Source organism: Lissotriton vulgaris, chromosome 7 (assembly GCF_964263255.1).
Source record: "Lissotriton vulgaris chromosome 7, aLisVul1.2, whole genome shotgun sequence".
In the NCBI taxonomy this organism is placed as follows: domain Eukaryota; kingdom Metazoa; phylum Chordata; class Amphibia; order Caudata; family Salamandridae; genus Lissotriton; species Lissotriton vulgaris.
In genome coordinates this window covers 455311517-455334441 of record NC_141695.1, presented here as the reverse complement: position 1 = coordinate 455334441, position 22925 = coordinate 455311517, and the positions used below count along the sequence as shown (strand labels likewise).

At 44.6% G+C, this 22925-nt stretch overlaps 1 protein-coding gene across 4 annotated transcripts in view; it reads right to left on the bottom strand.

Moving 5' to 3' along the window:
- The window catches only part of LOC147701851 (CD209 antigen-like protein C), a 200784-nt gene that overhangs the window by 1332 nt on the left and 176527 nt on the right, over positions 1-22925 (bottom strand). For 2 of the 4 annotated variants that reach the window (XR_015297480.1, XR_015297481.1), the window contains one exon: positions 10807-11045. Coding sequence is in view for 2 of the 4 variants with exons in the window: in XM_086930485.1 (XP_086786611.1) it covers positions 10910-11045 (136 nt within the window). In the remaining 2 variants the exon portion in view is untranslated. Of the gene's footprint in view, positions 1-10019; positions 11046-22925 lie in introns of those variants that run through there. The other 2 variants (XM_086930485.1, XM_086930484.1) reach the window with 2 other exon arrangements.

The window sequence follows — 22925 nt, the reverse complement described above, 5'->3', positions numbered from 1 at the left end:
CGCTCATGATCCATCGCTGGGAAGATAGAGAAAATTCTTTCCAAATTTGGGCATGGGAGGTCGAGTTTGTCAGTCGAAAAACCCTACGGTAACATGACGATTGCACTCTATCCAGCCAATTATTTATTTTGTCTTTAAAAGTTATTGCGCCAAAAGAGATTGTAGGAAGGAATTTTACAGTAATCAATTTTATTAACGGGACAAAGTCCTGAGAGTGCAAAGCGTTCTTCGTTCTTATAAAAGCTCCCTCCAGGCTACGAGCAACTGCCTGAATTTCAATTGTATGCACAGAAGGTCTCCCTTTGTGATCGATCCAAACACCCAGATACTTATATGGGGTGACAGTTTCCACTGGCTTCCCTTCAATAAACCACGTGGTCTTTTTTTGTTTTCTCAGAAGATATTGCCATTGCTTTGGTTTTTGAAACATTTATCTCTAACTTGTTGAAATTACAGTACTGGGCGAGGGAGTAAAGCAGTCTTTGAAGGCCCACTTGAGTTTGGTCTAAGAGAATGGTGTCGTCTGCGTACTGCAGAATTTGGATTTTTCTTTGTGCAATTCCAGGAGGAAAGGCTCTGGAGCGGGGCAACCATTCAGGGAGGTCTGCGAGGTACAAATTAGAGAGTAGTGGTGCAAGAGTGCAACCTTGTTTTAGACCTCTGCTAGTATAAATGTTATTAGAGGTGGACCATCTCGATGTAACTCTTACTTTAACCCAAGTGTCAGTGTGTTGGGCTATTAGTGCTTTCAATAGCGGCCAAGGGATGCCCCATCTTGCCAATTTTTCCCAAAGTTTAGGTCGGCTCACGCTATCGAAGGCTTTACGAAAGTCAATAAATCCCAAGTATATCGATTTACCTTTTGCAGCTAGGGTTGTTTCCATCAAGTGGGCTATACAGATCAAATTGTCTTCGATGTGACTGCCACTTTGGAAGCCAGTTTGGGTGAATGGGATTAAGTTGTTATTTTCCACCCACTTTGTAAGTGCCGACAAAAGGACGCTAGCGTAGGCCTTCCCGTCCAAATCGAGGAGGGCTATCATCTGATAATTGTCGGGATTAGACCGCAAGCCTTTTTTCTGAAAGGGAATAAGAAGTGACCCTTGCCAAGAAGCCGGGATAGGGCCTCCCAATATTGCGGCCTCGAAAAGCGGGGTCAGTATCGAGGCCCATTTCTGGGCGGAGGCTTTGAATACTTGAGTGGGGATCCCATTGGGTCCAGGGGCACCGCCTGAGCGCATTTTCTTTATTATTCCTGTTATTTCGTCTGTTGTTATCTTGACGGGGGGGATATCTCATCCTGGGGGATTAATTGAGCGAGAGTGGACAGGCTGTTGGTATTTGAAGCATGCGGTGCTGTATAAAGTGTTTTGACATAGGACTCCCAATCGGCAGGTTAGATATTGGTTGCAGAGGGAGGTTTAATGGCTTTGGTGGCCTTGTTTACCCACTTCCAAAATTTCCTTTGGTCTTTAGATTTTATGATCTTAAAAGCTGTTGCCCAGTGGTACTCTTCTTCCAGTGTCTTTAAAAGGAACCTGGCCTTCCTGTATTCTTTTCTGGCGGCTGATATGTCGCTCTTCAGAGATTTATATTCACTTTCGTTATTCGCATTGGTTCATTGCAACTTATTTAGTATACTTTTTGTAGTGATTGTATATTGTTTTTGCTCTAACAGGATAGTTGGAGCCGGAAGGTCCTTTGAAAGACTGTTTGTTGGTTTTGAGGCTAATTGATCTATGAAGTTGGTCAATATAATTTCCCAAGAGGGTGCTGTCAGGTGACTAATGTCAGCCAAAGCCCATTTGGACATAAGGTTGTCCACTTCTGCTTCTATTACTTCTCAGTTTCCTTCGGACCATCTCCGATTTCTTACACTCTGTAGGTTCAATTCCGTTCCAATCAGGGGATTATTCGGGCGGTGTTGCTGCCTAAGGGCAATCTTGCACGTTATGATGGCATGATCGCTATCTGAGGATGGTGTTACCAAAAACTGACTTACCAGGTGAAAGGAAGTGAATGATATCCATATGTAGTCTAAGGTGGCCATTCGGGAGGGGATACGTGGGTATATGCAGTTGGTTGGTCCGAGGCATTCCTTCCATTGAGGATGCGCAAACCGCATTAATTTAGTTTTGTGGCTAGTTTTATTCCATTAGCTTCCTTCCGTTGATACTGAGATTTTATCTCCGGGATTGCCCACATTTCATTAACTGATGATAGTTGAGAGGATTGGGTGAAGTCGATGGCCATTAGATTGGAGTTAAAGTCCCCCGTTATCAGCCACAAATCGTTTGGGAAAAGGGCTTCAAGGTTGATTATTATAGGAAGCATATTACTCAAAGTAGACTCTTGTCTTGTTTTTGTGGGGTGCAATTAAACACAGCCGAAGATGATTTTTTGCTTTATTTGTCCTTTTTCATGGCTCTTAGTCTCGATACTGATGAAGATATAGTCGCCCTCACCGTTTTAAAGTGTTTCTAATTTTGCGACCAGTGTGTTCTTCACAGCGATCAGCACGCCCCCGGATGCATGGCCACCTGCAATGGATGGAATAGCAAAAGATTCGATTACGGTAAAATCTTCCCAGATGGTGTTCTCCAGGGCCAAGGTCTCTTGGATAGCGAAAATGTCTTGGGACTTCCGGTGGTCCGTGGTTAATTGTCCGATTTTCTCCTTTGTTAGACCCCGGATGTTCCAAGAGCATATATTTAGATAGTGGACTATGTCGTGGTTGGGTTTGTTTCTGTGCGAAATTATCCGTGCACTACCCCAAGGCCTGGGAGAGCCAGGACCAGTCTTGGGATTTATGCGGCTTAAGTACACATTTGCGCGGACCTCCTGTTGTTGTGGCTATTACTAGAAGCGGGTTCTCAATCCAGGGTGCTGTTTTTGATTTCTGTCAGAGGCCGCGTAGCATCGGGGGTAACTGCTGATTGATCCTATCCTGATTTAAGTCTGGTCTGTTATTGTCAGTCATTAAGGGGTCGGAAGTATTTTTTTAGGAAGGTCGGGTAGTTAGTGATGGTGTAAAGGCTAGCCTGTATGCCCCATTCACTCAATTGTTTTGCGTTCTTCATTAATGTTACCACCTGGTCAGGATTGAAAAAAGTTACCACAGTTGACTCATTTTTTTGTCCCAGTGTGGGGTCTATGAAGGCCACTGTTTCAATGTCCGCTGAATTAACACTTTACAAGCCTGGGAGGTGCAAGCATACCTTTAGGATGTTTCCTCTGTTTAGGATATCCCATTGTCCCTGGGATTCATATTCCGGGTACAGTAGTATTTTTTTATGTTGTTGCTGTACGGGTCGAAACTCTTGGTTGTTTGAATTTGGTTTGTGTGGTGGGACCTGGTTGGAGCTGAGGGCTAGAGAATCTATAGGAACCTTTATTGAAGGTTCCTCACACAGTGCCACTCACCACTGCTTACAGTGCACCTCATCCCGCAGGCTTGGTGGCCATCTCTGATTTTTTTCTCATTCTTTACTATTCTGTGTCATTGCAATATGTTCTTTTCAACACGCCAACCATCTTGTAAAGCTAAAGAATGATAAAGTATGGAATAAAAGCATTCCAAGACGGCAGCTGTTACATCTGGCTTTTTCAGCAGGTTTATCCCGTGACTTTCCGCTTTTTGGCCTGCTGTTAGGGACCCTTTTTTTGTTAGTTTTATGACACTGGGCACTCTACCACATCAGACCAGGGCTTAAGAGCATATCCACTCTTTGTAAATTGTGTTTATGGATTGGTGATTCCATGATTGGCATATTTGATTTACTGGGAAGTCCCTAGTACAGTGCAGCGTGTGTGCCCAGGGCCTGCTAGTCAGCTTGCAGCACTGATTGTGCCTCCCACCTGAGCACCTGTGTATGTAACTCAGACCTGCCATTGCAGTGTCTGTGTGCCGTCTAGTACTGCCATGTCGACCTGGCAAGTGCACCCACTTGCCAGGCCCTAACCTTCCCCTTTCTTACATTAGAGTCACCCCTAAGGTAGGCCAAAGGTACCCATGTGGGCAGGGTGCAGTGTATGTGAAAGGCAGGACATGTCCTGATGCGTGTAACATGTCCTGATAGTGAACTACAGTGAATTTTGTTTTTGACTATTGAAAGGCTATCTAACCCGAAGGATAGAATGGAAGTTTATTTAAAACAACTTTTAAATATAACTTCCCATTGGGATCAGATAGGAAAGTGGGGTTTGATATGCCTGAACTCAGAATATAAAGTTATATCTTTAAGTAAGGATGATTTTTATATGCTGGGTTTGAATCTACCTCTTTTAGAAAGTTGGTAATTTCTTGCTTAGCCATCCAGTGTGCCTCTACTATGTTTGTGTATTGACTGTCTGAATTTGGAGTGACAGGGGCTTGGGATGTGCATTCACTGTAGACAGCAACTGGTGGGGTTGAGATGTGTCCTGCCTCTCCTGGATGAGTCAGGGATGTGCTGAATAGACCTGGGTTGCATTTAGAGTATGGGGAGGAGATTTCCTTTCACCTGAATGGGCCTGGACTGCCTTAAACAATGCTGTCTCCACCTCCTGCCGGGCAGCTGCTCCAGAGAGGACAGAACTTGTTTGAACTGAGCACAGAGCCTCTCTGACACCAAAGAACAAAGAGAAATGGACTATGAATGTTGGGGCCCAGACCCCTGAACTTTATATTACATCTGGAATTTAAAAGGAACCTCTGCCAAGGGAAAGAGCTGGGAAAACCAAGAGAAAAGTACTGTCCGTTTGCTGTGTGCTGTTTGGGGTTGACTTGCCGTGGCACAATCTGCCAAGGAGAGGATAAAGACTTTGCTGTTTGCTGTGTCTCCTACTTGAGGAAGATCTCCAAGGGGTTGAAGATGAGCTTGCCTCCTGTTTTGAAGTCTCAAGGATACAAGGACTGCACCACCAGCTCCCCTGACCTTCGTTGCTGGGAGTTCTGACTTGCCAGGAGGTGCCTGCTGCTGAATTGGGGCTCTGGAGGTCATTCCTGCTGTTGGGGGGTAGAAAAGACATGCAACTTATAGAAACACAATGCATCCGCACCTGTTTCCAACGCATCCCCAAAGAAACTGGAGCTGTGCTTGCCAGCAGCTCGAGAAATCGATGCGTGCCACATCGAGTGCACCAATCTATGAAGTCCAAGATCACCACACCGATTCCGACGCAGGCCCTGCTGTTGGCTGCAAGAACCAACGCATCGTGGGATCACGACTGAAGAAAACAACGCAGCGTTGTTGCCGCATCAAGAACCTACGCATTCCTGATCATCACACATCGCACCTGGGTGACACATCTGCAAGAATGCCAGGGACGCAGTAGGAAATTGACACATCACCTCCCCGCACAGTAAGAAACCAACACATTACCTCCCCTTTAGTGAGAAACCAACGCATCACCCCCCCCACCCCCCATGTGCCAGTAAGGCACCAACACATCACCTCCCCTGGAGTAAAGAACTGATGCATAACCTTCCCTGAGCATAAGAAACCAACAAATCACCTTCCCTGCTGCAGTTTTTATTTATGATTTTGACTCATCCAAGGTAGTTTGTGTTGAAAGGGTCGCAACTATAATTTGCTATGAACAGAACTGTTTCTACCTTTTGAAAGTCATATGGTCATATTTTCATTACTGTATTGTGAATTTGTGTTGTTTTGGTCTTTTTTGGTTTAGATAAAGACTACTTATTTTCAAACTGGTGTGGTATCCATTTGTATTTTTTTCACTGTATTACTGTATGTGTGCACAGATGCCTCACACACTGCCTCTGGGATAAGCCTGTGTGCTCATGCCAAGCTGCCAAGGGAGTGAGTAGGGGTTATTTTAAAAGTGTAAGCCCCTTACCCTGACTAGGAAGAAGGGTCTCTACTTAGACGAAGGTGCAAACCTTTGTAAACTAGAGACCCCGCTTCTAACAGTCGTCTATGCATGTGCATGCACTGGCGGCCTTCTTTCAGTCCTTTCTCTCTTTTTTCTAATCTTTATTGTTCTAGAGAGAACAGATGAAAGAGGGAATGAGGAGAGTAACGTAGCTTTTGAATCAAATGTGTATAGTCACTGAGTTATAATGTTGAAAAGCTGAGTTACAGGAGGCTGTTGTTTGGTTCCAGAGTTGTTTGCTGTAAGGCCCGCCTCATTTTTCACCAACCCAGACATCAACATGTCCGTCCCCTCTTAAAAAGTTTACATTGGCTTCCGGTCACTGCACGCTGCAAGTTTAAACTAGGCTGCATAATTTTCAAATCCCTTGCAGCCAGAGGCCCCTCATTTATCTCTTCCCTTCTTCACCCCTATGTTCCTTCTCGTAGCCTTCGTTCGTCTCAGCTGGCCTTACTGACAGTCCCCAGATTCAAGAGGAAGAAACACGGTGGCCTCAGGTTTTCTTTCCTAGCTCCTTCCTTCTGGAATGCCCTCCCCCTCTCTCTAAGGTTACCTTCCCCGACACCAGGTTCAGATCTCTCCTTAAAACCTTTTTGTTTACTGAAGCCTACAATTAGCCCTCTATCCCCTTTCTTTTCCGTTCTCTCCACACAAGCGCCAAGAAACCTTCAGGTGTTAGTCGCGCTCTACAAGAACCTTTCACATCACATCACATCGCAAGGCTGGAGCAACGTTAAGATGTGGGAAGATTTGACAACATGTGTGCAGGCCACAACATAATTTTTTGTGTAGGGAAAATGGTACTGATGCTGACAGTTTGTTGTACCAGTTACTATAGGAAGACTTTGCAGCATTGGCTCATCAAGGTCCTACTGGTGTCTCAAGCAGAAAGAGTTTATTGCGAATGTGTATTTCAGTGGACTGTAATGGATGCAGAAATGTATGGATAAGTGGGAGAGCTTGAGGAATGCATTCTTTCAGACTGTACTTTGATGGTAATTGCAGGACTGAAGAAGCGTTTTGAGTGGCCAGTCAAAACGCAGGCAGGGTATGAACTTGAGGAACCTTATCGCACTTGACGGGTGACATGGTAACATGCAGTACTAATGATCCAATATAGTTCCAGAAGGCGGTAGGAGGCGTTTGCAGACTTTGATTTGAAAGGGCAAGCTTTAAAGTGTTATGAGAAATTCTTTTGACAATAGTCTGTCCAGGGAGGTGAAATAAGAACATATTTACATGTTGATAAAATCCCCAAGAGAGTGGCCAAATGGATGATTTAATAGAGTTGTAAAACACATTGTACTCCTTATTTTGACAAAAAGTGTGCCCTAGATAGAGCATGGTTGCTGTGCATCATTTCACTTATGTGCACAAGTGTATTCATGTTCACATTATTGTGGTGGAGGACAGTTGTGTTGTTTTTTTTCCATGTGGATGAGAAAAATTAAAGCAGGGTGGTAATGGTCTATGTGAAGAAGATGGTTATGTCTGAAGGCAGAAAGAGTAAGGTTTTTTATTTAAAAAAAGCAGAAAGCCAAGTCGATAGATTTTGAGGTTTTGAGAAGATGTGAAGATAAAATGAACAGGCTGTGAGAAGCAGTTTGCTGGGAGCCGGCAAGGAACATGGATGAAGTTAGGGAGGTGAACCTTCAATCTCTGCAGAGAACAAGGGACACATCCCAGTCGCAGCTTGTGTGAAGTCACAAACCACCTGAGTGAGTGATTGGAGAAATCCACACTGCCCAAAAAGCCAAGCTAAAATGAAAATAGTCACAAAAATGCTGCTATTCTGGAAAAAGAAGGCAAAAGACACACAATTGATGAACAGAATGCAGAACAAATCAAAACATTCACCCCCAGTCAAGAGATCTTGGTTAAATCCATCATTCTTTTTCTCACCACGCCACCCCAGTTTAGACCTGGCCATTTGCAAATCAGTCTTGACCCTGTGCCTCATAGGAACAGTCCAGTCCGAACGGCCAAGCCAGGTCCTCCCTGGACCGGAAACAAGCATCCTAGGACAGGTTTCGGTGTTTCACCCCTCATCAGCCAGGATAGCTCATTTCAGTGGCACAGTGGGCCCTGGACCCACGTCTGGGCGTACCAAGCGCACTTAGTGCGTGAAAGCAAAGACACACAATTGATGGACGGAATGCAGAACAAATCAAAACATTCATCCCCAGTTAAGAGACCTGGGTTAAATCCATCATTCTTCTGCTCACCATGCCACCCCAGTTTAGACCTGGCCATAGGCAAAGTAGTCTTGACCCTGTGCCTCATGGGAACAGTCCAGCACGAACTGCTAAGCCAGGTCCTCCCTGGACCGGAAACAAGCATCCTAGGACCGGTTTCGGGGTTTCACTCCTTATCAGCTAGGATAGCTTGAAAGCCCGAAACCAGTCCTAGGATGCTTTTTTCCAGTAAAGGGAGGACTTGGCCTGACATTTCGGGTTGGACTGTTCCTATTGGGTGCAGGGTCAAGACTGATTTGCAAATGGCTGGGTGCAAACTGAAAATGCATGGTGACCAAAAAATCTGGATTTAGGCCCAGATCTCTGTACTGGGGTGAATGGGTGACATTGTTCTGTATTCTGTCCATCAATTGTTGTTTTTGCATTTGTCGCCGCGAGGGGACGGGTATTCCCAGACGTGGGCCCTGTGGTCTCCATGCCACTGGAGTTAAGCTATCCTGGATGATGAGGGCTGAAAGACCAAAACTGGTCCTAGGATGCTTGTTTCCAGATCAGGGAAGACCTGGCCTGGCAGTTTGGGCTGGACTGTTCCCAATGGGCACAGGGTCAGGACTCATTTGCATATGGCTGAGTCCAAACTGGAATGGCATGATGAGCAAAAAATCGATGGATTTAGGCCCAGATCTCTGTATTGGGGTGAATGTACAACATTGTTCTGCATTCTGTCCATCAATTGTTGTTTTTGCATTTGTCACCCTAAATTGGATGGGTTTGCCCAGACGTGGGTCCCGTGCTCTCCATGCCACTGGAGTCAAGTTATCCTGGCTGATGAGGGCTGAAAGCCCGAAACCAGTCCTAGGATGCTTGTTTCCAGTCCAGGGAAGACCTGGCCTGGCAGTTCGGGCTAGACTGTTCTCTTTAGGTGCAGGGTCAAGACTGATTTGCATATGGCTGGGTCCAAACTGGAATGGCATGGTGAGCAAAAAAACAATGGATTTAGACCCAGATCTCTGTACTGGGGTGAATGTACGACATTGTTCTGCATTCTGTCCATCAATTGTTATTTTTGCATTCTGGAAAATGAAGGCATCATTTTATGCAGGTTGAAAGTTGGGTTAGCAGACTGTGAGGAGCAAGCCTGCAGGGCAACTTATTTGTGAATTAAGTGAGAGAGCTGTGGGCTAGATGTTCGACCCTTGCAATTTGCATATTGCATCGTTTTGTGACTCGTAATTTGCAATTTACATCCATGTCTCAGCCACTATTTGTGATTCCTAAAGGGCTCGCAAATTGCCTTTCTCATTCATATTCTTGAGGCAGGTGCAATTTGTGACCCGATTGGGAACAGCTAGCACTCCTAGGGATGGTGGCCTGCAGGGGTCAGCAGACCACCTCCTCTGTGACTGCTTTTTAAATAAATCAGTTAAAAAAATGCAGCCCATTTTCCTTTAAGGAAAACAGGATGTATTTCAAAAAGAAAATGACATTTTACTGTTTCATTTGTAAGAGCAGGCAGTGGTCCGTGGGACCAATACCTGCTCTTAAAAAATATGTTCACTGCCAGTCACAACGGGTCAGGGGTCCCCTTGGGATCCCTTTCTGTTAGCGAGTGGCTTACCACTCATTTGAAATGGTTGGTAAACTCCAAGTGTTTTGCGGCCGCAACATAATCTTACATTGGAGTGCGGCTTGCTATTAGGAAGGGATGCCCTTAGCACACCCCTTCATAACAGCGAGTTGCAAACCCTTTTTTATGAGTTGATAATAGGTTACTGAGTCGCAAAATAGTGTTTGTAAATAGGGCAGACCTATTATGCAGAAAATGGTCATACATCTGGCCCTGCATCTTTAACTACATCAACATTACATGGATAAACACCTGCAAGAGAACAAAAAAGTCTCCTTCCTTAGGCTGTGTTCATGCCCGCCCACAGCTATATGTTGTTACTAATGCAGACTTTAACCTGGATGCAGTAGCTTAGTTGAGGGCTGAACTGAACTGAGCTCAGAGCCCAGAGTTTCCCTGGAGTTCTTGTAGTTAGTAATTCAAAAAGAAATTTTATTTGAAGCATAGACTGCTAAACTTTTGAAAACATTAGAAAAATTATTATATGTGTTACATACACCTTAAAATTCAACAGTTCTATCGTTATTCAAAATACAAACATCCAGTCCATCTCTGCAACTCCAGGACATTCTATCTTACTAAGGCATCATTTCTAGCGAAACGTGAGAGGTTGAGAAGGTAAAAAGTCCATCCAGCTTTCTGAGATGTGTCAAACCATGGGAACCCTTAGGGCAGTTGACACAGAGAGCTGGTGGGTATATTCTCTGTGACAGGGAAAACTCATTTAGGATCAAAAACTATGATGCAACTTTGTAAATGTTTACGGAGCAAAATATATAATTAAGAAGTATAATTTTAAGTATATATTTTTTTAAAATTTTAGTTTGTGCACAATGGCATAAGAATGCTAGGAGAGCATAATGGCAGTTCCCATTCACTGTTAAGATTAGGCATGCATGTCATACATTTGTCATTCTGCCCTCTGAATCACATAATATTGTCAATTTAAAAACAAATGTAATAAAATATGATTCAAACTAACAAGGATACAGTGAGTGCAAATAAGCCACAATATGCATACAACATCAAGCTCAAACTGAAGACGACGTTTGTCCATAACGCAACAGGGCACCAAATCCAATAAATAACAATGGCAGCTTTTCTTACAATCTGATACAACATCATTATTAATAAATATTTTCCTTGGCTGAAAAACTTCAAAGGTCCATCTGTACCGAGTAGCAGGTTGGCTTAGAGCACACCTTTAAGATTATAAAACGGAGGCTATTTGCTTGCAGATGCTGAACCTTTCTCGCCGACAGCCACTGTCGTTCCAGCCTACTGAGTTCATTTCCACACAGTCTTCGTTTCCGAACTTGTTGTCTGGTTGGACATTCTGCCAAAAACTTTAAAATAAAAGTACTATTTAACAGAAAAGACATTGATGTAATTATTTATACATTTTTCTTAGATAAATTGTCATGCACATTTTGCTTATGCCCACCAGAGCACTTATCTTGAGACAATGGATCAGACCACGCATGCCATCAGCACCCATCAATGTAGTTGACTGCATTAGGATACTTCACAATGTGACCATCCATCATAAAAGTAGTCCCCGTTGGTGCCGGAAGTAATTGCCAACGTGTCCTGTTTTTAAATAGATTTTGTTTACTTTTGCAAACTTTTACCTTTAGTGAAGGCTCCCTACACAGTGCCACTCACCACTGCTTACGGTGCACCTCATCCCGCAGGCTTGGTGACCATCTCAGAATAATGTTTCTTCTCATTCTTTACTATTCTGTACCATTACAACATGTTATTTTCAACACGTCAACCATCTTGCAAAGCTAAAGAATGATAAAGTATGGAATAAAAGCATTCCAAGATGGCCGCTGTTAGATCTGGCTCTTTTAGCAGGTTCATCCCCAGACTTTCTGCTTTTTGGCCTACTGTTTTAGACCCTTTTTTGTTAGTTTTATGACTCTGGGCACTCTACTACCTCTGATCAGGGCTTAAGAGCATATCAACTCTCTGTAAATTGTGTTTACGGATTGGTGATTCCATGATTGCCATATTTGATTTACTGGGACGTCTCTAGTTCAGTGCAGTGTGTTTGCCCAGGGTCTGCTAGTCGGCTTGCAGCACTGATTGTGCCACCCACCTGAGCAGCCTGTAAATGTAACTCAGACCTGCCATTGCAGTGTCTGTGTGCAGTCTAGTACTGCCATGTCGACCTGGCAAGTGCACCTACTTGCCAGGTCCTAACCTACCCCTTTCTCACATGTGAGTCAGCCCTAAGATAGGCCCAAGATATCCATGTGGGCATGGTGCAGTGTATGTGAAAGGTAGGAAATGTCCTGATGTGTGTAACATGTCCTAATAGCGAACTACAGTGAATTTTGTTTTTCACTATTGAAAGGCTATATGCCTGTTTAGATTATATTTTTCTCTCTCAATCTGTATCTCAAAATCTATTATCCTCTTCTATTGAACCTATCGTCATCTCTGGACATGCCCCAATTATAACTGACCTTCACTTGCTCCCTCCACATCCCAGGTCTTCCCGTTGGCGTTTTAATAACTCTCTTCTTCTTGACCCCTTTATCTCTGCCTCTTTCAACACTTTTGCGAATGAATTTTTTGACCTAAACAACGACCCCAATTCCTACCCCCATATATTATGGGACTCCTTTAAGGCTACCACGAGAGGTTTCATCACAGACTTTGTTTTTTTGTAAAAAAAAACTTTCTTCATAAGGCTACCCTGGCATATATTAAGGGCTTAGAACATAAATTCTATACTTCTTCGGCGGATTCGGTACTACCAGCTCTGATACATGCCAAATTAACTTTTAATAAAACTACAACTGACAATGCATCTTCCATACTTCTCCGTAGTAGTGCTCGTTACTACGGTGGTCAAAATAAGTTGGCAACCTCTTAGCGAACTATCTCAAAACACGTAAAGACCGTACTCTGATTGACTCTATTTATTCTTCAGATGGTTCTCTCTTTCACAAAGATCAGGACATTCTTAGTGAACTTAAACTATTTTATAAAGATCTTTACAACCCAGAATCTCCTCCTCCCAGTTCCCTTATCCAATCCTATCTTGATAACCTTCCAACCACATCTAAATCTCACTTCAATCTTTCTGATCTTGAAACAGACTTATCCTTTAATGAATTAGCCTCTGCTTTAAATGCTTTAAAGAAAGGGAAAACTCCCGGCCCGGATGGTTTTTCAGTTGAATTTTATTTACATTTTTCTAACTTATTACTTCCTGAAATCTTAAATCTTTTCTATTCATTCCCTCTCTCCGGTAAAACAGAGGGTACTTTTCAGGGGGCCACAATTTGCCTCGTACATAAAGAAGGATGAGATCCTATGTTTTGTAAAAACTATTGGGCTGATTTCCCTGGTCAATGTAGACTATAAACTATTTGCCAAAACACTTGCTTTACGTTTAGACCCTCTTATGCCTCATTTGGTTGGTAAGGAGCAGTGCAGTTTTGTCAAGGGTAGATTAACTTCAGATAATTCTCGCCTCTTTCTTAATATTTTAAACAAAATGACTTCCCTTTCCACATCCTTAGCTGCCATTTCTGTTGATGCTGAAAAAGCATTTGACAGTGTTTAGTGGCCCTTTTTATTTGTATCTTTGAAATGGCATGGCTTTGGTCCCAAATTGATCTCACTTATTTCCTTATTATATTCTGCCCCAGAGCTTCAGTACTAGTCAATGGTTGTGTTTCATCCTATTTCCTCTTCAACATGGAGTCAGTCAAGGCTGCCCCCTCGCCCCCCTTCATTTTGTCTTAGCTCTTGAACCCTTCTTATCCTCAATCCGTAATAATGATTCTATATCTGTTTTTTCTTATGGTGACCAGCATTTAAAACTTTCTGCTTACGCAGATTACATCCTACTTTTTATTTCTGCTCCCGAAATCTCTATTCCCACTTTATTACTTGAATTCACTTCCTTTTCCCTTGTCTCTGGATATAAAATCAATTCAGATAAAACAGAAATTATACCTCTCACTAAATGTTGTCTTCCACATTCCTTTTCTTCCACTGGTTTTGCATGGAGTGGTTCTAAAATCAAATATTTAGGTATGTGGTTCTCCAACTCCATCACCTCTTTCATTAAATCAAATATGACTGCGGTCTTGCCTCGGATTGACAAACTGCTTTCCTCCTGGAATCATTTCTTTCTTTCGTGGTGGGGTCGGTTAGACTCAATTAAGATGATGATTAACCCTATTCTGATGTATGCTCTTTCCATGCTTACCGTCCATATTCCTGCCTGTTATTTTAAACAAAGTGATTCTCACCTCTCTAAATTTCTATGGAAGAACTAAAGAGTCAGGATTTCTTTATCGTTTCTTTGCAAGATAAGATTTAATGGAGGAATGATTTTTGCCTTTATCATAAATCATTCATTAGGCCTTGAAATGGCTCCTTTCATAACCTTTCCCTTTCACTCCCCTTTGGCTTTCCATTGAACAAGCCTTATTATTACCCTTCTCTTTAAAGGAAGTTATAGTCTTTTCTGCAAAACCCCCCCACACCTCTCTCCCCTTGTTTAAACACACCTGTTCCTTATTATTATTATTATTATTATTATTATGTTTGTACTTGTAAAGCGCGCTGCTACCCGGAGGTTTCCTGGCGCTGTGCAACGCTGGGCAACCCGTCCTGGCTTTCCCTGTGGGATGGTCCCTGCTGGGAGTCCCCAGGGTGGAGCCAGGCATCCCCGGCGTTGGGGGGGGGGGGGCGTTGTGGAGATTAGGCAACCTAATGCCCAGAGTTGCCGAGTGGGACCCCCAGATTAGAGTAGGCACCGAAGCGAGAATTATCGAGTCCGCTGACCCAAGCCGCGTCGGGAATTGAACCCTGGTCCCGGCCGACTTCTGCTCCCGGGTCTGCCGCCTCTAACTGGTGAGCCACACCACTCCACCTTATTGAAGCATTTGACCCAACCAAACTTTTTTTCTGGAGAATCCTTTTTAAATTCTCCTATTTGGCATACTTCCCCTAATACTATCAATAACAGAACCATCTTTTGGAAGTCCTGGAGATTACAAGGTATAATTTGGGTTAAAAACCTTTTTGATGGCCTGTCTCATTCTCCTTTCCCCAATTTCAAGCTACATTTCATTTGTCTGGCTCCTTCCTACTGAAATTCACTATTCTTATGGCTGTCATTCTTGATACTTTTTATTCTCTTCCCTATTCCTATCTTCCCTTTGTTCAAAATTCTTTTCTCAAGATCCTTCTCATTCGACCCAAAGCTTTTTTTTATCTACAAACACTTCTCAGCTCCTAATCCAGAATGTACAAAATCGAATTTGGAACTTTCATGGGAATCTGACCTGGGTTGTGAAAGGACCATCTTCTGGGAGCGACTGTGGTCCCGTTCTCTCAAAATCTCTTGTTCTGATTCTCTTACTCAATCTATATTTTTCCTCTATTGTAGACTTTATCTTACTCCTGCCTCTATAGCTAGATTTTCTCATTCTACTGAAACATCTGTTGGACCTGTGGCTCTGCTAATGCTGATCTTCTACACCTTCTCTTCCTTTGCTTTTCGGTTTCTAACTTTTGGGGGGAAATTTGGTCCTATATTTCTCGCATGTTTAATATTTTCATTCCTTATTCCATTTCTCTTCTTTTCTCTTGGAGTCTATCTGATTACTTAGATCTTCCCTCCAACAAACATGGTCTCTTTGACCTTATGCTTGCTTTAGCTTTCCAACACATCACTTTCAACTGGAAAACACCTACAAAACTTTCTATCCAACACTGGTGGAATAGTCTTTGCCATTTTCATTGACTTGATATTGCTTTTGCCTTTTCCAGCAAGCCAATGGTTAATGGAGATTTATTTTGGTTACCTCTTACTACTTATTTAGACAATCTAAAGTTAACAGATAACTCTCTTTAAATGCTGAAAACGTTAAACCTCCTTGAATGTTTATCTTCTCTGTTCCTTGCTTTCTACCTTTATTGGCTTATTATATTTATTAGTTTGATTAGGATTATCTCTCACATTCCTTTGTAAATATGCATTTTCTCATTTTATTAATTTGTACGAGTTTCCATGTCACCTCCTCGCTTCCCTTCCCCATCCCTCCCCTTATTTCCTTAAAATGTAAACAGCTTTCTCTTCTGTTTTTGTACCAGCCATTTTTTCGTTATGTTTCTATTTTAATATGCTTTTCTTTGTATTGCTGGTCTTTTGCATTTCTTGTTATTATTCAAATAAAGATTTTAAACTTCAAAATGAACGGCTATCTGCCCCATAGGTTAGAATGTGAGTTTATTTATAACATCTTTTAAATATAACTACCCATTGGGACCAGAGAGGAAAGTTGGGTTTGGTATGCCTGAACTCAGAATATAAAGATATATCTTTTAGTAAGGATGATTTTTATATGCTGGGTTTGAAACTACCACTTTTAGAAAGTGGGTATTTATTTGCTTAGCCATCCAGTCTGCCTCTATTAGGTTTGTGTATTGACTGTCTGACTTTGGAGTGATAGGGGCTGGGGATGTGCATTCACTGTAGACAGCCACGGTTGGGGTTGAGGTGTGTCCTGCCTCTCCTGCATGAGTCAGGGCTGTGCTGAATAGACCTGGGCTGCATTTAGAGTAGGGGGAGGAGATTTCCTTTCACCTGAGTGGGATTGGTATGCCTTACACAATGCTGTCTCCACCTCATGCCGGGCAGCTGCACCAAAGACGACCACACAGGTTTGGACTGAGCACAGAGCCTCTCTGATACTAGAGAACAAAGAGAAATGGACTATAAATTTTAAGACCCAGACCCCTGAACTTTAGATGACTTCTGGAATTCAAGAGGAGCCTCTGCCAAGGAGAAGATCTGGGAAAACTGAAGGAGAAGTACTGTCCCTTTGCAGTGTGCTTTTTGGGGTTAGGCTGTAGTGGCTGTTTCTGCCAAGGAGAGGATAAAGCCTTTGCTGTGTGCTTTGTCTCCTGCTCAAGGAAGATATCCAAGGGCTTGAAGTAGAGCTTGACTCCTATTTTGAAGTCTTAGGGATACAAAGACTTCACCACCAGCTCCCCTGAACTTCCTCGCTGGGAGTTCTGATCCGCCAGGTGGTATCTATTCCTGAATTGAGCCTCTGGAGGTTGTTCCAGTTGTTGTGAGCTGGAAAAGAAATGCAAATTCAAGAAGCGTGACGCCTCTACACCTGTTTCCAGAAAAAACTGACGCAGCGCCTCCCGCGACTCGAAAAATTGCAGCATGCCATATTGAGTGCACCGATCTACGAAGTCTGAGATCACTGCACTGATTCCGATGCAGGCCCTGCTGTGCGGCTGCAAGAACCAGCGCATCATGTGACCACAGCTGCAGAAACCAACGCAGTGCCTTTGCCGCCGCCGCATCGAGAACTGATGCATCCCCGATCATCAAGCATTGCACCTGTGTGCCATGTTTGCAAGAACACCGGGCCCGCATAAGAAACCGACGCATCACCTCCCAGCACAGTAAGAAACCAATGCATCATCTCTCTGCACAGTAAGAAATCAGCGCATCACCACCCCTATGTGGCAGTAATGCACCAATGCATCATCTCCACTGGAGTAAGGAACCAACGCTTCACCTTCCCTGGGCGTAAAGAACCAATGCATCTCCTTCCCTGCGGCAGTTTTTTATTATGATTTAGATGCATCCAAGGTACTTTGTGTTGAAAGTGTCACAACTATATTTTGAAATGGACAGAACTGTTTATACATTTTGAAAGTCATATTTTGATTACTATATTGTGGATTTTTGTTGTTTTGGTCTTGTTTGGTGTAGATAAAGATTACCTAATATCCTAAACCATTTATTGTGTTTTCACTGTATTACTGTATGTGTGCACAAATGCTGTACACACTGCCTCTGAGATAAGTCTCTCTATTCATGCCAAGCTACCAAGAGGGTGAGCAGGGATTACTTTAGAAGTGTATTCCCTTTACCCTGTCTAGGAAGAAGGGTCCCTACTTGGAAAAAGATGCAAACCCTTCCCAACTAGAGACCCCCACTTCTAACATTAGTGGTCAGCGGTGAGGATCTGGTCTTGCATGTGTGCCTTACATACAGTGATTGGTGTATCCTATGAGTATAGTGCAGACCATCAAGCGACCACATACTGTCTTTTTCTGTTATCTGGTGTCCTCCTGGAAGTATTTTTGATACTGAGACTCTGGGTAGTTGTTGCTTCTGTGAAGTCTTGACAGAATGAAAATGGAACTAGAGCTCTGGCACATGTTCATCTATACGACGAGGGAGCTACATGTGTTCTGCAAAGAAAGGGGGCTGCCTGTGAAGAGAAGGTCCAGGGAGGATCTAGAGAGAGACCTATTTCAGAATGAGGTACCCTGCTGGAGGCTAACACTACCAGGTGAGTTTGAGGAGGAGGACTTTTCCGAATGTGAGAGAAAAAAAAGAGAAAGATGAATGGCTTCTAGCTTGTGAGCAGAGGTTGAAAGAGCTTGATGAAGAGTTCCAAATGTCTGAGACTTAGAGGGCCTTATCCCAAGAAAAAGAAATGTATGTAGCTCAGGAAGTGAGCTTGGCTGAGCTGGTGGTGGAGAACAGTTCAGATGGTGGTAGCAAAAAGGTGTTATCTAGTGCTGAAGGAGCAGTGCACACACCCAGAGATGTGGTACCTGACTTAAAGGAGGGCGTTGACACACACCAGGGAGTTCAGGTTCATGAGGTAGCTCTAGTGGTGAGCAGTGTCACTTAAGTGGATTGGGGAAGTGGCAAAGGGGATTATATTTCTAGAAGTGGGAGGGACACTCTACTGACTCTAGATGAGAGGTGCAGTGACAGGGGTTTCCCCATGGTAGAAGTCTGGGTCTGTGACCACCCAGAAGAGTGTGGGTTAAGTGACAGAGACAGTTAGACACTGTCTACTCTCAGGAGGGGATGCGGGGTAAGTGAGTGAGGCTCTGGATGGTAAGGCAAAGGGTAGCTGTGTGGGGCTGTGTGATTCAATTGTTGGACAGCATATTTTAAGTCCCTCTTTTCCAGCACCTGGTAGAGTGTGAGTTCTCTGACCCCAGGGAGCTCACACTGGAGGTAGACCATTTGGTGAATTCCAGAGGGTCTGAAGAAGCATCTGGGGTGATTCTGAAGGAAGAGGCTCAGGTGCTCCTCAACCTCAACCAAGTGAGGTAGGTGAAGGTTGTGGTGGCCCAGATAAGGCCCAGAGTAATGGGAGGTGTATGGGGTCCCATTTCCTGTCTCAGAGGAGAAGGAGTAGGAGTGGGCTGTGTCCCGAGGTGCATGAACCCCAGTATCAAGGCTTCATTGGTTTCATGAGGGAACATCAGGAGGCGGGCCTGGTCTGGACCCGGAGGTCATCCCCTGAGGGGGATCCCAAGGTGTTAGTTGAGCTAGGGGAGCCTGCGGTAACCAACATTCCACCAGCTTTGGTGTCTGACAACACGTCTCTAGTTGGGAGAGGGCATGAGTCCATAGAGAGCGGTGAGGGGGGATGCAGTCCCCAGTTGAAGGACCAGTGGGTCAGGGGTTGCCAGCTCTGAGCTCAGAGAACCCCAGTACTGACCTAGGTGAGGCCACTTCTGGCCTCGGTGATCGTTATGCTTGGTCAGGTGGACAGGAGGCTGGAGACCTGTGCCAGGCAGACTCTTGCATGACTCCAGAGGAGTATATTTCCCATATGGGTGGTTGGTGTGCTCCCCTGGAAGTCCTGGGTTACCAGGCTCAGGTCCATCCTAAGAGTATAGACCCTGGTTTGGAGTCCCAGGTTCAGGATGCCCCCCCTAACCTGGAGGAAGGGGAGATTACTAACAGTGCCCCTACAAGTTTATCTTCTGGGGGCATCGCTCCAGGTGGGAGTGTACAGGGCCCCAGTGGGGGGGGGTAGAGGGCAGCCTCACCCCTGACCTCTGCCCACCCTAAGGGTAGTACAGTTCAAATCTGCAAGTGGGCCTCGGGTACAAAAGGGGGTGGTAATGGACGGAGCATTTGAACCAATAAAACACTCACACCCAGGCAAAAGATCTGGGTTTAATCCATCCCTGTTCTTTAGCCCACTCTGCCACCCCAGTTTAGACATGGCCATATGCAAATCAGTATGACCCTGTGCATCATGGGAACAGTCCAGCCCAAACTGCCAAGCCATGCCTTCCCTGGACTGGAAACAAGCTTCCTAGGACCGGTTTCTGGCATTTCAGCCGTCTTCAGCCAGGCTTGCTTGAATCCAGTGGCAAAGTGAGCAAGGTACTCACGTCTGAGCATACCCTGCCAACTTATGGCGAACACAGCGGTACAAAAGGGGGTGGTGATGGACGGAGCATCTGAACCAATCAAACACTCACACCCAGTCAAAAGATCTGGGTTTAATCTATCACCGTTCCTTAGCCCACTCTGCCACCCCAGTTCAGACATGGCCATATGCAAATCAATCTGACCCTGTGCCTCATGTGAACAGTCCAGCCCGAACTGCCAAGCCATGCCTTGGTACCCCTGTGGGCAGCGTGCAGTGTATAGGACATGTCCTGATGTGTGTAATATGCCCTGATAGTGAACTACAATGAATTTTGTTTTTCACTGCTGAAAGGCTATCTGCCCCCATTGGATAGAATGGGAGTGAGTTTATAACATCCTATAAATATGACTTCCCACTGGGACCAGATAGGAAAGTAGGGTATGGTATGCCGGAACTCAGAATATAAAGATATGTCTTTTAGTAAGGATGATCTTTATATGCTGGGTTTAAAAATACCATTTTAGAAAGTGGGTAGTTTCTTGCTTAGCCATCCAGTGGGCCTCTGCTGTGTTTGTGTATTAACTTTCTGACTTTGGAGTGACAGGGGCTGGGGATATGCATTCACTGAGGAAGATCTCCAAGGGGTTGAAGTAGAGCTTGCCTCCCGTTTTGAAGTCTCAGGGATACAAAGACTTCACCACCAGCTCCCCTGACCTTCCTCACTGGGAGTTCTGACCTGACAGGAGCTGCCTGTTGCTGAATTGGGCCTCTGGAGGTTGTTCCTGCTGTTGGGAGCTGGAAAAGAAATGCAGCTTCAAGAAGCGCAACGCATCTGCACCTGTTTCCGATGCATCGCCCAAGAAACCACCTGCCCGCAGCTCGAGAAATCGATGCATGCCACATCGAGTGCACCAATCTACAAAATCTGAGATCACCCCACTGATTCCGACGCAGGCCCTGCTCTGTGGCTGCAAGAAAAAATGCATCATGGGACCACGGCTGAAGAAAACAATGCAGCGGTGTTACCCCCGCCGCATCGAGAACCAACGTATCCCTGATCATTACACATCGCACCTGGTTGCCACATCTGCAAGAATGCCAGGGGACACAGTAAGAAACTAACAAATTACCTCCCCTTCAGTGAGGAACCAACGCATCACACCTCCCCCCACCCCCAGCCTGGCAGTAAGACACCGGCACATAACCTCCCCTGGAGTACCGAACCGACGTAATCACCTTCCCTGAGCATAAGAAACCAACACATCACCTTCCCTGCTGCAGTTTTTGTTTATGATTTTGACGCATCCAAGGTGCTTTGTGTTGAAAGGGTCGCAACTATAAGTTGCTATGGACAGAACTGTTTCTACCTTTTGAGAGTCGTAAAGTCATTTTTTAATTACTGTATTGTGGATTTGTGTAATTTTGGTCAGCTAACTGCTAGGAAGTCAGAAAAACGTTGGAGGGCCACTCGCAAGGCAGAGGACAAAGAAACTCACAGGACCTCATTAAAAGTTTACCATAAAGCTATTCGGGCTGCACGGAAACATCATATTGCAGCCCAATTGTCAGCAGCCGGTAAAAATCCCAAAGTACTCTACCAGATCTTGCAAACCTTTATAAAACCCTCGGCTTGCGAAACGGATGGAATTGAGTCTCAGGAACTGTGCAATAATATCTCTCAGTTTTTTGTCAAAAAAATAGATGGCATTTATACGAAGATCTTAGCCACCAAATCCACCTCGAATACTATGAGCAATGCTGATAGCTTGGTCCAGTCCCATATTAGCCCAATAGGAAATACGACCTGTAAGCTTGAAGCCTTTCCACCTATATCCTTGGAGGAAATAACCACCCTTATCACCCAAACTAAGAGCGGGTGCCCCTCGGATATTATACCAGCACGGGTTATGACTCTTCTTACTGAGGAGCTGGGTGTAAGTATTCAGCAGATACTTAACCTTTCTCTGAGCACGGGGGAAGTCCCCCTAGGCTGGAAGCAAGCTTTGGTCAGACCCCTACGCAAAAATAATTCCATCCCCTGGACTGACCTCACAAACCTGAGACCTATCTCACTCCTCCCTTTTTTAGGGAAGCTCGCCGAGAAGTTTGTAAATCGGCACTTATCTAAATATGTAGAAAGTGCAGGAGGACTTGACCCTTCACAATCGGGGTTTAGACCCAGGCATAGTACTGAGACCGCCTTGCTGTCCGTCGCTGACGATCTCCATATGCTACAGGATAAGGGTTTCTCCGTTATCCTGGTGCTTTTAGATCTGTCAGCGGCGTTTGACACTGTGTCACATGATATCATGACCTCCAGACTCATTAACATCGGGCTGGGTGGCAAGGCGTTGGCCTGGCTAAGGAGCTTTTTCATCAAGCGTACTCAGAGAGTCACACTGGGTCCATACCAGTCAGAGGAGGTGGAGATCTCTAAGGGGGTGCCACAGGGCTCCTGCTTGAGCCCAACACTTTTTAACATCTACGTGGCACCCCTGGCCAACATCATGAGATCCCACGGATTTATTCCTGTATCGTATGCAGACGATACTCAACTCCTCTTCCCCTTCAAAATCATGACTCCTGAGGTACGCAACTCCTTTGCCCTGGGGATGAAAGAGGTGGCTCAATGGATGGCAGCAAACTTCCTTCAGTGTAACGTCTCAAAGACTGAGGTAATGCTTTTTGGAGAGGCCAAAAGATTGTGGACTCCCGACTGGTGGCCTCAAGACCTTGGCCCAGTCCCCGTACCCAAAGAGGTGGTAAAAGATCTCGGAGTCAAACTGGATCAGGAGCTCGCTTTTAAACATCATACCAATCAAGTGGTAGGCTCCTGTTTCCATGTGATTGGTCTTCTCCGAAGGGTTTTCCCCCTGTTACCTGATTCCACCAGGAAAACTCTAGTTCAGTCGCTTGTGTTGAGCAGACTGGACTACTGTAACGGGCTGCTGTTAGCCGCCAATGAGGGCATCATTAACAAACTCCAAATTGTGCAGAACACGGCAGCACGCTTGGTTTTGAATGCCCCAG